Below are 17,237 nucleotides of genomic sequence, written 5' to 3'. Positions count from 1 at the left end.
AGCGTGTGGGAGTTGCGATACTATTTTTGCCAGCCTATCTGTCGTATGAGTAATGCAAAGTGTTACACAGGCTATTATTAGCTGCGAAAATAATTGAAGGCAAAAAAAAGTGGTTTCGCATTTAACTGCAGCGTAACATTGTCAGATCATAGATTACGGGGCGTATGCATAATATATGGCCCAAAAATTTATTAATAGTCGCTGGGCAAACGAAGGTTGATTAAATGCCAGCGAGTTAAATATAACTGACGCAAGCTATTAAGCGCAATAGATACAAGAGATACTGTGCGATGGCGTTGCCAGAGTTCAGGAATTCTAACAATTGAATTGTTCGATAGTTTTATCTACAAGTTAATAATGTAAATTACCAACTACTTGTTACGTCAGCAGGTTAAACAGCGAGTTAAAGATAACTGACGCAAGCTATTAAGCGCAATAGATACAAGAGATACTGTGCGATGGCGTTGCCAGAATTCGGGAATTCCAATTGAATTGTTCGATAGTTTATCCATAAAATAATAATAAAAATTATTTGTGAAAACTACTTGTTACGTCAACAAGTGAAACGTCGAGTTAAATACACCTGACGCAGGCTATTAACGGATATCGCAAGATATACTTTGCGATGGCGTTGCCAGAATTCGGGAATTCCAATTGAATTGTTCGATAGTTTTATCTACAAGTTAATAATGTAAATTACCAACTACTTGTTACGTCAGCAGGATAAGCTTCATCGCTCGCTCAATGCTGATTGTCGCTTATTGCCACTTGAGCCGGACATTGATATGCTCATAATTCGACGTGCTTCAGCCTAATCCCCAGTACTTGTACGTAACCAAGCTGCCTATGTTAATCAGCATTATAATTAAGCACTTAGACAGGACGAGAGAGGCAAAAGGAAAGGTAACAACTTGTAGCAATTATGTTTTGGGACTTAAATAGCTTGACAGCGGCATCAACTATGCGCATTAGCCCTATGTTCTATGCTGTGCTGCGTTGACTTCCACCCACATACGAATGCCAATCTCAGTGAATAAAGAAATGATAATCATGTGTGTGTGTGTGTGTCTGAGTGTGTGTGTGTGTGTGTGTGAGTGGGGTTAAGAAGGAGATACCTAGCTCAAAAATAGCCAACGTGTGGCAGGGTGGCATGACAGACACGCATTTCGAGTGATTTAGGTACAACAATAGCCATAATAATAATAACAGCAAAGACAACAACAACAACAACAACAACATTGACAATGACACGACAACACAAAACGCTCAACAATTTTGTTGTTATTTTCTCTCTTTTGGGGGGCCTAGACAAAAGCGCACCGTTTGTGCAAATGTTGTCTGCTATACGTATGTATATGTATATTTTTTTGCTGTTATCAAGCTCTTCAAATCAACCTACTGAACACTGAAGCGGTTGAACGTAGAAAGAGCGAACGTTGAGTGTCCACTCTAAAGGGAATTATGAATAAGTTTAATAACCTGGCCCAGATGACATAAACAGATAAAACGTTGCCATTAAAAACGCATTACAATTGATAAAAGCTGTCCAACAGATAGACAGAGATAGAGAGAGAGAGAGTGAGATGGTGAGAGAGGGAGAGAAAAGGTATGGAAATCATGGCTGAAACGTAAACTTTGCCTGACATGAATGACACGTGATGGTGTGTGTTACACCCCCTTTTGCTAGGCCACATCATTCACAAAACCCTCTCACATAGACACACACACAAACACAAACACATAGAGACCACGCGTACTCACGAGCTGCTCACGAGCTAGTGAGCTAGTATATCGGCAGCACATTTATGTGGGTCAGTTTGGTGAATGCCGCCAACGACAAACGCGGTGACAGGCAATCAACTGTCAGTCGCTGGTGGCCATGCAAAATGGATGATGCACGGCTAAATGCTAACTCGCAATGCATTCCAGGGCACTGACAACAAAACATGACAGCCAACAAAGCCAACATTTGACAAACGCAAAGCGAAAGCCAAAGCCAAAGCCGAAGCCAACGCCAAAATCTAAAATTCCAAAAGCAAAGGCAAGACCTTACGTTACGTATACGCAACGTAGTACAGACGCTTGCGCGGATAAGCTGCGCAGTGCGCAAAAGCAATTCAAAAATGTTGCAGCCGCAACATTCATGGCCTGCCAAGCAAAATTTTTATCCGGCGCGCCACGCCAAGCTACGCCGGATGTGCGCGGCTAATAACAAACATCCGGAGAGGAAGCATTCTGTTCATTTTTTTCAGCAATTTCATATATATAGATGTTTGTATGTATGTTTTGGTTGTTGTATTTTTTTTGTCACTGGACATTTGTCAAGCGAAACAAATTGAGTTCGCAGCTCTTGGCAGTCGTCGTCGATGTTTGGCATGTAACCGAATTGAAATCAAAATTCGAAATCCCCCGGAAAGCGCTGTCATCATTGCCCATCAATGTGTGTGTGTGTGTTTGTGTGTTGCTGCTGCCTGATAAGGGGTAACACAAAAAAAGACGAACAAAATGGCAAAAAGCAACAAAACCCATTCAGATTTGATGACAAGTTTGTGTGCCCCCACAAAATGAGTAGCAAATGGTTTTCTTCTTCCATTTTCCTTTCTATTTTTTTTTTATTTTTATTTTTGGCAGTGGGCAGTTGGTTGAAAGAGAAAGAGGGGGGAGGAGAAAAGAAACCACTCTTAGCTGTTGAGCTTTTGCTGGTAACCAAATAGCTAGAGGATAAAATCAACAGCCAGCGCTAGTTTAATGCGGCTTTGATGTGTTGTGCTGTGTTCTATGCCTTTGGCCCACGCTGAATTATGCACTCAATTTGCTATCGCCTCTGCTGTTGTTGGCTCTGCTGTTGCCTCTGCTGTAAGCTGCTTTAAGCTCGAATGTGAGCCTAGTTTGCTAAATTAGCTTTTAAGTGCTTTCATTGGCAATTAATGCCACAAGCTGACGCTTTCGCCTTGGCAGTTAATTGCGGATGGCGTGAAAAACTAAGGCCAAAAAGGCCACCTGCCCACCTGTCCGCTTCTCCTCCCCCCTCTCTCTCTCTCTCTCTCTCTTTCTGTTTGTGTCTCTTACTTTGCTTAGTCAACAATTGCATCTGAAATGGAACTGACAATGACTGCGTACAATGAACCTTGACACAAATACCAAGTTCCGATCTTCTTTTTCTTCTCTTTTGCGTGTGTGTGTGTGTGTGAGATGTTTTTGGCTCTTGGCACTAATTGCTGGCATGTGTGTGCGCCATTTTGAGTTGTCGTAGTTTGGTGTGGCATTTTGGAAAAAGGCCTTAAGAAGTGCCATCAATTAATGCAAGTGGGCAGAGTTATTCATAGGCAACTGCAATCTGCAACATGGCAAACCACTCAATATATTCATGCAGCCAGTTATGTGGCTTTGTGGCAGAAACCACGCATCATTTTCTTGCTCAATTTGTTGGGCAAACACACACACCAACGCATCAACACACACGTACAGAAATAAATAAATAAAATGGCAAAATAAATAAATAATCTGTAAACCAAAAGTAGCTAAAACTTTGTAAAACTCTGGCCACTCTAAACAAGCAGACCAAGCCGCAAAAGCCAAAAACATTTCGTTTTTCTCTACTACAAAAGCTTTCGAGAGCACAACACAGAGAGAGAGTGCAAAAGAGAGAGCGAGAGAGAGCAAGAGAGAGAGTCAGAAATACGCACTGAGAAAAAAAGCGCAAAAGTGGGCGAGGAGTAGAGACCGCATACAACCCACACCCACACTTACACCTACACTGACACACACACACAGTCTCATATTGCAAATGCAAAATACGTAAAAGGTTAAAAATGTTGAAGCATACTTTGAGGCGCTGAGACGCGCGGGACGCGACAGACGAAAAACGTAACGAAAATCCACAGCAAAGCAAACAGCTTTTAACCACGCTGAAGGGGGGGGATGAAAATGCCAAAATGCTAAGGTAGCATACCCACACACACACCCCCACACACACACAGCTATGAGTATGGGTGTAAGAAACGGGTCTGAAGAATGAAAGCCACGACCTATCCACACAACAATCGTGTGTGGGCGTTTGGAGCAGAGCAAAACACTTGCAGCTGTGGGTTGGACGGGGAGGAGGAGAGTTGGGTGGCTGCCTGTTTACTTGTGAGTGGCGTAAACCGCTTTTAGTACAGTCAAGACACACAAACACGACCCGCACACACACACACACACACAGCCATTGCAATGGATGCTGCAGTAGGTTGTGAGGTTAATTTTGTTTCGGCATTGCACTTCTGGGTGTGAGTGGGTGTGTGTGTGTGTGCTGGTTACTGTGTCTGTTTACCTTTGCACTCGAGTGCTCCCAATACAAACACACACACATACATAAACGCACACTTACTTCACACACACTGTCAGACGCATTGCACTCTCATGCAACGTCAGTTGATGATTTTATTTTTTGGTCAAACATAAAATATGTCAAACGCAGCAGCAGCAGCGTTGCCATTTAAACGTCAACGTCGTCGTTAAGCTAAGCTTGTTGTTAAGAGCATTTGCTGTTGATGGCCAAAGAGCATAAGAGCTAATTCCTTTGCAGCCATTTTATTAGACACCAGCTGAGCTGTCGAGTTGAGCTCCAGGCATTTCCGGCACAGAACTGCGACAAGCAAAAAGAAAAAAAAAAAAATAGAAATAACTTTCGACTGTTATCGTTGCCATGTTGCGATGTCCATCCGCCTGTTATGCAAAAATATAAGCCAATCAATAAGCCAACTGTCGCAGGCTGCCAGCAACCAACGGCATCTGCTGACTGCTCTCCGGAAATTATAAACACATCTTCTCCCCAGTGCTCGACTCGAAGTTGTCCCAGCAGAAAAATGCGACATGTTGTGTGCAGTGACAGTCAAATATTTTACGTGCAGAACAAACAACAGACAGTAGAATGAGCTTTAATATACTCGTTCTTGTACCTGTAACGTGACGACAGCAGCAGCATCATTTGCAATTACAGCATTAATAAGTTGTGTGCGCAGCACAACAACACAATTATTTCAGCAATTTATGCAATAAATCTCTGAGTAAGAATATACAAAATCGATTCACAGGAGAAGCATTCAGTTGTCTTCGTATTATTTCACAAAAAGGCAACTCGTCAAAACCGCAAAAAGGCAATAAGAGAAACAAAAGAGGAATGTTACGGTTTCTTGTTGTGCTCAAGAATTCGAGTTGAAAATATTTGAAATATGCAAGCATATTGTCTGTCAATGACAATGTATTCAAGGCACTTCCTGAAGCTCCTCTCAAATTAATATTCGCAAAATGAAAGCGAACGCCAACAACAACAACAAAAAAATAAGGAAGAAACGCATTAATTATAGATACGAAAAGCAGAGAAAATGAAATACGCGGAGATCTGGCTGCAATCAGTTAAGCACATTTTAGTGATTAGTTAATTGAATATCCATTTGATTGATGGATGCGTCGATAACCAAACAGATTGCCCTCTTTATTGTGTGCGTTATCCTATCTCCATTTCAGGCATTTCTCTTTAACCCTTGCTCTAGCTATACTCAATCTTGTTTTTATTCTATTTTTTGTTTTTCCCTTTATCCTTCGTCATAATCAGCTATGTTATCCTATCACTGCGTTTTCCGATTCAATGCACCAAAATTACGCTTGTTAACGTTTTGCCCAGATAGTCAGAGAAAACTTTTGCACTGGCAATTAAAAATCTTTTGCCGCACCTGTGATACCAATTAATACTTTTTCCCAGTGCTCAATGCTCAATGCCAAAAAAAAAAACAAAAGAAAATAACAGACTTAATACCCTTTTATGTATGATAAAATGGGTCACAAATTGGGTATGCACACATGTTGAGTAAAGAATTCACATGTTTGTGGCTACAGAGCAACTGCAAGTCGTATATTGTCAGCCAATGCGATGCATTGTCTTCATCCCAACAAATATGTAACTCGAGGCAAAAGGAAATGGGAGAGCGAAAAGTTATTCACAGCACAGCGAACTACAGCAACTACTCATTAGCGGCATCTTTAGTCTTCGTTGTGTTGTCTCTGTTTGCGTCTCTTGATATTTAATAACCGTTTTTCAAGGATTTCTAATTATATTATTTCTATTATTATTTTTGGAGCAGTAAATAAGTTTACTGTTGCTGGGTAAGAAGCGTATTTAAATCAGCGCAAAACTAAGCTAAAAACAGAAATTGGAAGTGCTCTAAGAATGCGCAGGAAACTAAAACGCTTCACAGTTTGTTTGTCTTGGGCAACATTTGTTAACTTTTACTTGTGTTCGTTTGGTGTGTGTGTGTGAGTGTGTGTGTGTTTTCAGCAGCAGCCGCTTCAACTGAAGCAATATTCTTATCTGCATTGAGGCAAACATTGTCTCTTCCTTTCTCTCTCTCTCTCTCTCTCTTTTGCTCTCGTTCTCTCTATCTTTCTCTGTCTGTGTGTGTATCCAGTGAGCTGCTCGAATGCACTCCAAATGCACCAACTGTTGTTGGCAAGGCTCAAGGAACTGAAAGAAGCTGCCTCCCCAGCAACTGCTGCTGTTCTGCTGTTGCCTAAATGCCCGCCATTTATTTGTGAATGGTACTCGGGGAAAACACAGAGAAAACTTACAGTCAGATAGACAGAATGCTGCAGTCTGCTTCTGCTTCTGCTGCTCCATCTTCAAATGCGCCGTTTGAATGGCACAGACTGCACAATTTAAGCAACCAGCCAACAAGCCAGCCATCCAGCCAGCCAGCCAGTCAGCCAAGCGGCAAGTTGATAATTGTCTGTGGGCAGAAGACTGTCGAACTTTTGCAGCACAAAACTGCGAATGAAAATTCAGGTTTTTAAAGCAGCTGCTGGCTGCTCGCTGCTGTCTGATGATGTTGATGTTGATGATGGAAATATGTCAGTTTAATTGAATGCGGCACAAATTTCGTATTATTTTCATTTTCGTTTTCATTTCAATTCATTTCGCTTCATGTCACGTCACGTATACGCCTCATTGTGCAGCGCGATATGCAAATAAATCAAAATAATTTACTGCCACCGGAATAGTTATTCGTACTCTCGTAATGTGGAAAGCGATTCAATAAATTCATCGGCTCGCGTCCAAAAATGCCACTCAAAAATTGTTTCAAACTTTGTTGGCATGGATGCTGCGGGCGCAGCAATGAAAATTGCAGCAACAACAACAACAACAACACACACACAAAAAAGTAACAGCAACAATTCATGCCAAATGGTGTCAGTTGCAGCCACGCCCATGTTAAGCGCAGGCGAAAGGTCTGTTATTGGTTTTGTAATTCAATAGCTTCGCCTGTTGGCTGTCATTCAACACTCAACACTCGGCGTGGCATGCAGCAAATGCAGCGCCTACGGCTCGCATCCTCTGCCACATTCTCAAACGTATGCCAATAGAAATGCCTGCGCATTTCACTTGAGCTCAACTTTAACTGTTTACAAGTGGCATGCGGCAAGCGGTAAGAGGCACGAGGCAGGCAATCAGTTTGGTTCCATTAAACTTTGACATATTGCCTGGTGGCCGTGTTGCATTTCAATTAAAAATTGTTTAACAAATCAATTTACGCCGCCGGCCTCTGACGAACAGATAACTAAACAAGCAAAGCAGCAACAAGCAGCATGCCGCATGCCACACGCCGCACGCAACGCGCAACGCGCTCTGCAAATGCAATTTAAAACAAACGCAGGCAAAGCTGAATGCGCCAGCAGCGTCAATTCAATTATTTAGCCCCCAGACTCCCACAGGACGATCATCCTTGGCATCGACAAAAAAAAAGGAAAGCCGAGCAGAGCGACCAAAGAAGCCAACGCGAGGCCAACTGCAGCTCAGCGATTGCCATCGACTGCGCCGCTTCGCGCAGCGCAGCGACTAAATTAATTTATTTGTTCAACTTTTTGACGTCGGCGCCCAAGTCAAAGTTTTTGCGCGGCAATAAACAAAACCAACAACAACAACAACAAGAATCTGCAGAAAATTCCATATTACAAACATGACGAAATCCTGCATACGCTAACAAACAAAAGATGATGATCATCACGAACTGTAAAACTTTAACCAATTTCATGACAAAAAGCGTGTAAACTTTAGAGTGCTTGCTTGCGTATACGTAATATTATTTTCCAGCGGTAAATTTTAATCAATTTTATAACAAAAGGCGAGTAAAATGTAGAATGCTTATATGCACAATATTATTTTTTAATGTCACTACGTATACGTAATATTTTGCAACATCTTTCACTACGAAATAATATTACGTATACGCAAGCAAGCTTTGTAGATTTACTCTATTTGTGCTCTATTTTTAATTTTCTCGCACTCAAGCATTTTTAAAGATTAATCTGATATTACGTATACGTAATATTTTCTTCAACATCTTTTACTAAGAAATAATATTACGTATACGCAAGCAAGTTCTACAGATTTGCACTATTTGTGCTCTATTTTTAATTTACTCCCCTTCAAGTATTCTCAAATATTAATCTGATATTACGTATACGTAATATTTTTTTCAACATCTTTAACAAAGACATAACATTACGTATAGGCAAACTCTGTATATTTGTGCTCTATTTTTAATTTACTCGCCTTCAAGCGTTTTGAGCACATTAATCTGATTTTGTCGAGTAATTATTTTGCTTCTTTCCTCTTACAAATTCCTCTTAATACAAAGCATAATCCCTAAGATTATGTTTGCAATATTGCAAAAGGAAGTAATATCCATAAAGTAGAAGAAAAATGTTACTGATTGATTGCAGCATAAAATACCAAGACCTTGATAATATCAAAATACCTGCAACAAATTGCAACAAAGTGTATGCATTGCTGCGGTTCGGAGGTGCAGCTGCGGTTTAAATGCGTCGTCGTCGTCGTCGTCGTTGTTATCGTCGTTGACTGCATCTTGAGGGAATTGCAGAGCGCACAAGGGACGACTCTGCCTTTGACTTTGTCATAAAGTTTTGTTCCTTTTTCGCTAGATGCCTGAATGCCTCAGTCTTCAGTCTTCTGTCGCTGCCTGTGTTTCCCCCTGGCTTAAGGTCTGAGTGATTTCCGTTGCTTAGTTTGAAGTTGGCACAATTTTAGTTGAGCCAGGCAACATCAACACCAACACCAACACCAAAGGCAACAGCAACAACAACAACATCCATCAACTGTTTGGCTTCAGCTTTTGTTAATGCTGCTCAAAACTTGACAAATTCACTAGAAAAAGTGACAACAAAGCACCTGTCCTACCACATACTATAACATATATAACACATATATATAGGGAGAGTGAAGTTTGTTTGTAGCTGTGAATTAGATTTTGCTTGCTGGTGCATTAGCAAAAACCTTTGTAAAGTGCTTTAATTAAAAGTTAGTTAGTGAGTGCTTGGCCAGCACACAGCACAAGTAGTAACGTGTAGATGGACGTTGAACGTACGTTGAAACCTAGATCAGAGTGAAGAGATTGCTGTCGAGATTAACGGAAAGCACAAATGTTTGCTGCTCAGAGGTGTGAATAATTACGAAAGCTTGCAATTAAGCCAAGTGTTGGACATTAATTACATTTAAACAGCTCGTTTATTTTCTTGTTTAACTCTTGATTAAGCACACTGATTGAAGTTCAGTATCTCAGCTCCAGCTCAGCTCCAGCTCAACTCAACTCAACTCAGGTAGCTCAATTTACGTGATGCAAGCGGAGAATTGCATTAAAATTCGTGGTATATCCAATTTGAGTTCAATAGAGGGCGCCACTTAACCGCAGACACGCCTACCGCCCCCTTAACCAACTACACACACGCACACACTCGACAAGTAATTGAGTTTCATGTCCGCCGCTTGCATTAAGTCACAAACATAACCACGCCCCTCTCTCGACGGTACTCCCCTCTTTAGATGGAGGGGGTGCAAAAAACGATAAAAGGTAAATCACATTTTGCAATTAAGCAATATTGAAAGAGACTCAAGTGTAGAACATAAATTAACCAGCTATGAAAGCAATTATTAGTTCCTTTCGAATTTAATTACACCAAAATATCTATTTGCTTGATTTCAACTTTTAGTTAAGGGGGAAATGTGCTTTTAAATAAATTATAATTCACTCACAAAGCAACTGACGATTAAATCACCTCAATCAATATAAATTGTAAAGGCTAAATAGAAGTGAGAGTAATCCTGGTTAGCTTTGCAAATATTTCCAACATTATTTGCATATATTAAAACATATCAAAGGAAATTTAAATGCTGTCTGACGCGTGGATAATTTATATTCGGAGAAAAGCCAATCAGTTGGAAGAGCAAACTTGAGTTAAGTACTTTTCAAAAGCCATTTCAAATCATGTAGTAAATCGTTGTTTATACATTTAAGATTAATTCAAGCACTCACCTTTCTACGTCCACAACAAAGCATTCTTCGCACACGCGAATTTCCAGTAGCTGCTTTCAATCGAGTAAACTTCTTCTTCCACTGCATTTATGAGTGGGGATCCTTTTGGGAAAAATGGTTTCTTCTGCTGCTACAGTTGGGTCATTTGTGGCCCTCGCTGAAGTCTCGACCAATGATGCGCCAAGTGACGTCTCCCGCTTGACATTTAACAATGTTGTAAAGTTTTATCGTCTCTTAATTTTTACAAAAGATTTTTGTTTTAGCATTTAGCGTTGTATAAAAAAAAATGCAAGTTCGATTTATTCGTTGCTCGTATAGGGTGCTAAAAAAATAAACAGAAAGAGAAGCATATTAATGTAAATTGTCAGTGAGAGGGACTCAAGTTAAGCTCAAGCTGTCTAGATCCTGCCAAACTCATCACAAAGTATTTACTGTCACTTAATTGTCAACAGCCAAACAGCAATTTGTGTGTGTGTGTGTGTGTGTGTGTGTAACTTAATGAAGCTTTGCCACACTGTTGGCAGCCCAACAACATTCCACAAAACACTCAACCAACAAGGACGGGCGACGACTGCTCTGACATGTGTCATATGCATTTGCCTGTGTTAACAGCGACAGCTGAACATTCAGAGAGTGAGAGAGAGAGAGAGAGAGAGAAATACCTCGAACTCAGTTTCCAAACCCAATACAAAATGTCAGCCCAACGCTTGCATATTGAATAACTGTCCGATTTGCTATATATAGAAATGGCAGCGCTGATAATGCGCTATTTGCTCAGCTCTCGAATTGTGCGATACACAAATATACACCAACTTTGCTGTAATCAGTGTCTGCAGTTGGCCAACAACTTTCATTCTGACTCATCTGCTGTTGTATCGTATTACGATTGCAAAGCTAACTAATTAAAGTTGCGTGATTTTAATTATGAATGAAAAGCACTTAATTGGGCGCTGCTGTCATAACTTGACGTTTAAAAGATGCTCGCCTTAAAATCCAGAGAATTTGATAATAAATTATGCAGGGGATGCAAATAAATCTTTTAAGTGTATAAAAATATGCAACAATTTATGTAAATTCTTTATTCTCTGGCGCTTTCAAAAGCTTGTTTTGTTCTAAGCACAAATCCATTCGAAATATATTTAAATGTTCTTTTATATTATTGTGTTTTGTGGTTGAGCACTTTAAATGCCACAGCCACAGCAGCTGCACAACAATGGGCAACAAACATGTTGCAAGCTAACACACAACTATTATCCAGCTAACAGCAAGGCGGGGGCGTGGACCCGCCTTCAACTGTTGCCATTGCGAATGTCAGCAGCAATGAATGTTGATATAATTTTTAATTAAAAAGCATTTGCAGTTGCCAGGCTGGCTAGAATAACAGCAGTAAGTAGAGGGCGAGAAAGTGAGAGACACAGAGTCCGACACGAGAAGTGAAGCTGCTGTGAACTTGTGCAACTGTTTAGATAAATTCAAACTGAATGTTGTTACAAACCCCACCAGCACACACACACACACACATACACGTTGCTTCTCACTCGCTTTTTGAATGGAAGTTATTAGCGCTCCAAATCCCCAGACAGACAGATAAACACTCACACACATTCATATCCTTGCTGCAGAGGCTTAAAGGACAAGTTCAGATTCTGTTTTAGTTGCTGTTTCAGTTACTGTCGCTGTCGCTACTTCTGTTTCTGCATATGATTTTGTCAAGAGGCTTGCAACCGCAATACCAACAACAACAACAACAGAAACAAAAAAATCACTACCAAAGAATTTTTAATTAAGTAGCTTAAAAACGGGCGAAGCACTTGGGTAGCAAAAGGAGTTGCATGTGGCAATGTGGCCGAGGAAGCATCATCAGTTGCCAAAAGCTAGCCACGTTCGTGATGATGTCGTCCTCATCGTCGCCAACAGTCATGGCAGACACGTAGCACCATACCACACCACACTACACGAACTGGGCCAATGGAGCTGCGGCTGGCACTTTGCCCACGACTCCAACTGAGATTTTGTTGCAATAAAACACTTTGGGTCCGTGGATGGGAGCAGTGAATGCTCCCCTTGCTCCCTTGCCACGCAGTAGTTTGCAATGAGAAATGTTGCAATCGTGCACAGGACATTTAAATGTGCTCCTCGCATGCCATACCTAAGGCCATCACATCTATGCATATCTGAAGCTGTAACTGTGGTCCAGCTGCGCCCTGACAAGCGACTGTGTGAGCAGCTTCCGTTTGCAACAAAGCCGGCGCCATTCAATGAACTTCAGCAGCGCCCGTTTGGTGTGCAACATTTTTTTTTAGTTCATAATTTCTATGCAGGCACAAACTGAACTTCGTGTGCGTGTGTGAGTTATTGCCAACAGCGTCTGCGACATGCGAATGCAAATGCAGCTACAAGATACTTTGTGTCACAGCTACGAGACAACGACAACATCGCGACAAAGTGTAGCAATCAGACAAGAAAGATGTTGCCGAGTGTTAATGGAGCAACAACAGCAATAACAAGTGAGCAGCGAGCGAGTCGAACGACTGCAGCAGTGAGTGCTAAAACAATTCGGCCGACAGTCGCTTCCAAATGATGTCTACGCATGTCTAAAATTTATTTTTATGACATCATAAATTCCGCAGGCGATGATTTCGCTTTCGCACACTCCCACACTTTGTGTGTGTGTGTGAAATTTCCGAGTGAGTGAGTGCATAAATGAATGACAAATGCCACATTCCATGCAGGCCAAATGGCAAATCATTTGTCATCTAAAGCACGAGCTATTTGTTTAAGATATGCGATCATAAGTAGAGCCTTTTTTTTTGTGAGAGTTTAGATCACCCCTTCGATTTATCGATTCTAACCCCATCGAATCATTGGCAAGCTTATCAACCATGGGGAGTTGGACACACATTAACTCGCCTAAAAACAGAGTGACAAAAACCACCACCACCCAAAATGCCCAATGTTGGCACACCCTTTACACACACACACTCCGCCCCCAAAACACTCTCACTCAACTATGATTGCAACAACTCACAGATAGAGTCCTGCGGGAGTTTTCACCTGGCAAATGTTTGCGCGACCAGCGCAATTGCATTCCACCTATGTACAAAAGAAAATTGTTTAGCTGAAACCACATCAACTATTATAATTAGCCAAACTACGAGTAATTTTGGGCCAATTTGTCTTCATAGACACGACGCCAGTTGTCAGTCCCTTGAGCTTGGCTAGACGAACTGGCTAAACCTCTGAATTTCAACCAAATAAATACACATTTATGTCCATTTAAAAGTTTAGCAACAACAGACAAATTCTAAGCTATGCTTAAGCTATTGTAGCGACATCTTAAAAACTTTAACTTGTCATACACCAAAAACTGAACTGAAATTTTGTCGGCAAACATTCCTCTGTGAGATTCGCAAACTTTTACAATGAGCATAATATTTAAGTTGTGGTTGGATGTTTTTCTCTTCCATTGATTCAAGTTTTTTTTTTGGGCTTTTTGCTGTAATTTTTCAGCATTTTGTGCTGTTTTGTTGAAATGATTTTTCCGCTTTTTATTTGCCTCGACAATTTGGAGCAAAGCTCTCAACTTTTTTGCGCTATTCTGTTCTCTGTTTCGTATTGGATTCGCAGGGTAGTTTGTTACTCCCACACCAAGCGCCAACGCAGCTATTTCAAATGAGCCAAGCTAAAAACGCCAGAAAATGAGAAATGTTTCGTTGATTGTTAATGTCGCGGTTAATGTTTTCCCTCCCTCTGCATTTTCCTCTTCTTGATTTATTTTTTTTTTTGTGAATTCTGACCGAAATTTAAGTCTTTGATGTTTATTTTTTGTAGCTTTAAATAGCAAAGTAATATAGAGGTAGCAGGGAGATCAAAAGAGACTGCTAGAATTTTAATATGTAGCTAATTTATTAAAATTAACTATTAATGAGCAAAGCCTTTTTTGTGGAACTTTTCTCTCTGTTTACTTTAGTGTACTTTAAACTAGTTTTGCACATAAAAAGTAAAGTATCTTTTGAGTCAGCATGTAATCCTTGTGCTCTGAGAGCCAATTAAGGAAATGACATGCTACACTTTGAGGACACTGAAAAAAGCATTATCAAAGCTTTGCACCAGCATCCTCAGATAGCTGATAATAAGCGCAGCTGCCACAACTCTCTTTTTTGCTTATCAATCGGAAGGCAAAGCTATGATATTTTTTTGCTTCTTTATGATCTGACACTCTAATGCCTTAAAAGTTGTTTAACTCTGATAGCAAACAGCAGCGAAAAGTTTCAATTTTAAAACTTTCCTGTCTAGTAATAATGAAATATTTAAACAAAAATATCTATAACATTTTATGAACCTTTCGATTAAAGGTTATTTTCTGTTTTTTTACAGCTTGGCAACAAAAATTTGAGATCTGATAGCAGATAATACACAGAAAGTAAAGTTTAGGAACTTTCCCATATAGAAATAGTGTAATATTAAAACAAAACTGGCTTAACAAATTTCCTAATTCATAATTATAAAACTTTAATGACTTATCACTTCAATAATATAGTTTTGGATCTTCCCAAACTAAACAATCTTTTAAGCTTGAGGAAAATTATATATTTAAAATGCCATCTAAAGACGGTCTAAGGTTGATTAGTGGGTTAACTCACCTGTCCTGTTTTGCTGGTTAACAACTGGTACTGAAGGATTTACTGCCTGTTACATACATATATCTGGATGATGCTTGACGTTGCCAAAGGTTCCCCAGCTATGGAGACGAGAAATCACATAAAAATTTGCAGCAACGCGAATTGGAACAATTTGGGGCAAACGTCAGGGATGCCGGCAGGTGACAGCAGCGTTGATGGCAGTTGGTGCAGTTGGCGAGGCTGTTTTTTGTTTCTCTTTAGTTGTTGTTGTTTTTTTTTTTTTTTTTTTTTTTTTGGTTGGGGGTTATGTTGCACTTGCTGCCACAGTTGTTGTTGTTGTTGCTGTTGCTGTTGCTGCTGCAGTTGGCTTAGGCGTTAATGACAAATTGCTGGTTCGGTGGTCAATGGTACGACGACGCATCCTTTTATCCTTGCACTTTAGCACTGCTCGTTGGCTCGTTTCCGTTTCACATTTTGCTGCTGCTCGTTGCTGCTGCTGTTGCTGTTGCTGCTGTTGCGACTGCGGCTGCTTTTGTTGCGACTGCGACGCTGCTGCATTTTTTGCGTAACTTGTGAGCTTTTGCTTTCACACATTTCACAGTCAATTGAAACAACATTATTATTACTACAATTTATTGACTTCGGTTTGGGGAGCAATCACAAATCACGACGGGGGCGAAATATGGAGCGCGATTGTACGCGATAAGCCCACAAAAATCCTTTTTTAACTTTTACCGATTCTCTGCGTATTTTTTTTCCTTTTTTACGCTGCGTTTAATTGATTTTTGCGCGTGTATATGTGAATGCAAGTATGTATGTACGAGCATACATGCTGCTTCTGCTGCTGCTGACTGCGAGAGTATGCGTGAGTGTGTGTGTACGAATAGAAATGTAAGTGAGTGAGACTGTGTGTGTTTGTGTGAGTGAGTGTGAACAGGCAATGGCAACGGCAACGGAATGCGATGCGTCCGAATGGCAGTGCGGAGCTTTTGCTTATGAGCCGCGTTTTACTACGAGCGCAACGCTTTTGGCCTGAATATGCGAATTTCCTGCGCTACTCCTACGTTAACAGAGCGCAGCGCAGCACGCACATCTCTCTATGTGTGTGAGTGTGTGTGTGCGAGTGTATGGGTATGAATTTCAGTATAATAAAATATCCTGTTTGGGAACGAATGAGCAAATGTTCAACGCACTGCGCATGCTCATGAAATTTGGAGCAAGTTGCCGCTGCTGGCTATTTTGTGGGCGATAGCGAGCAAATGGCGATAACACTTTCCACCCACACCCCGCCCCCACATACACCACGCAAACACACACACACACTCTAACATACACGACAAATGCACCACCACCAAAAACACCACAGCGTTCGTTCAACGTCCCTTTTACACTACAGTTCGTTTGTTCGTTGGATTTTTTTCTTTTCACTTTGGCTTTTTGGCATGCGGCTAACTCACTTTTAACGCTTTTTATTTTGGGCACTTGTGGTTCTCGTTGATAACTTATTTGCAACACACAATTCATACACTTTGCGATTGTTTGCAATAGATTTGCAGCAAATTTATAAACATTAACGAATTTGACGATGATGAACAGCCATTTTCTGCTGCACCCCCTAAATTTATGTTATGGTTTTGTCATCTGCAACTTAACGGTGTGTTAAACTGTTAATAACAGCGGCGATTACATAGTTATCGAAATTAACTTATATTAATAAGTTTGTAAATTGAAAGATGCATTATTTAAATAATTCTTGTTTAATTAGCTAAAGGTTTTATATAACATATATAATTGTCATCAATTCGAATATTTTCACTTGCCTTAAAAGTACATAACAGTGGTATAACAGCACCAAGTCGAGTTTACTGCTATATTATTGTGTCACTATTTAAAGGTGATCAGATGTGGCAACTTTAAACGAACCAAATTGATTTATCTGGCAACGCTGCGAAAATACCGCACAATAACAGAATTGCTCCACACAATATTTGCAAGACTTGATTTTGAATTCAATACATTATAAATTATTAAATAGGTGCCGTTTTTATTAATTATTGACCTTTTAATAAAAATAAATCAATATTTAAAAATACCCATCACATTACATTTATCCGACATGATGAAGCAGTGCATTGTTTACTGATTGGCTCACTGCATGCTGCACTTTTAGTATATTATTCCATTCAGTGAACAAATAATTTGTATATTTGGTATATTTTGTTTTATTTTAGCGGTATATTTGGTAATTCGC

General features: G+C 40.3%; 1 protein-coding gene across 7 annotated transcripts in view; it reads right to left on the bottom strand.

Moving 5' to 3' along the window:
* The window catches only part of LOC132787642 (rho GTPase-activating protein 100F), a 41,230-nt gene extending 24,613 nt beyond the window's left edge, over positions 1-16,617 (bottom strand). For 2 of the 7 annotated variants that reach the window (XM_060794822.1, XM_060794825.1), the window contains exons 1-2: positions 15,008-16,055; positions 10,365-10,686 (exon numbers count right to left, since the gene is read on the bottom strand). In XM_060794822.1, coding sequence (XP_060650805.1) covers positions 10,365-10,451 — 87 coding nt within the window. In that variant the 5' untranslated portion in view covers positions 10,452-10,686; positions 15,008-16,055. Of the gene's footprint in view, positions 1-10,364; positions 10,687-15,007; positions 16,057-16,443 lie in introns of those variants that run through there. The other 5 variants (XM_060794817.1, XM_060794824.1, XM_060794821.1 and 2 more) reach the window with 5 other exon arrangements.
* Between the last annotated feature and the right edge of the window lie 620 nt (positions 16,618-17,237).

The sequence above is a fragment of the Drosophila nasuta genome, chromosome 2R (genome assembly GCF_023558535.2).
Source record: "Drosophila nasuta strain 15112-1781.00 chromosome 2R, ASM2355853v1, whole genome shotgun sequence".
In the NCBI taxonomy this organism is placed as follows: Eukaryota; Metazoa; Arthropoda; class Insecta; order Diptera; family Drosophilidae; genus Drosophila; species Drosophila nasuta.
Note: the sequence above shows the minus strand (reverse complement) of the source record. Positions and strands in the feature narration are given on the sequence as shown.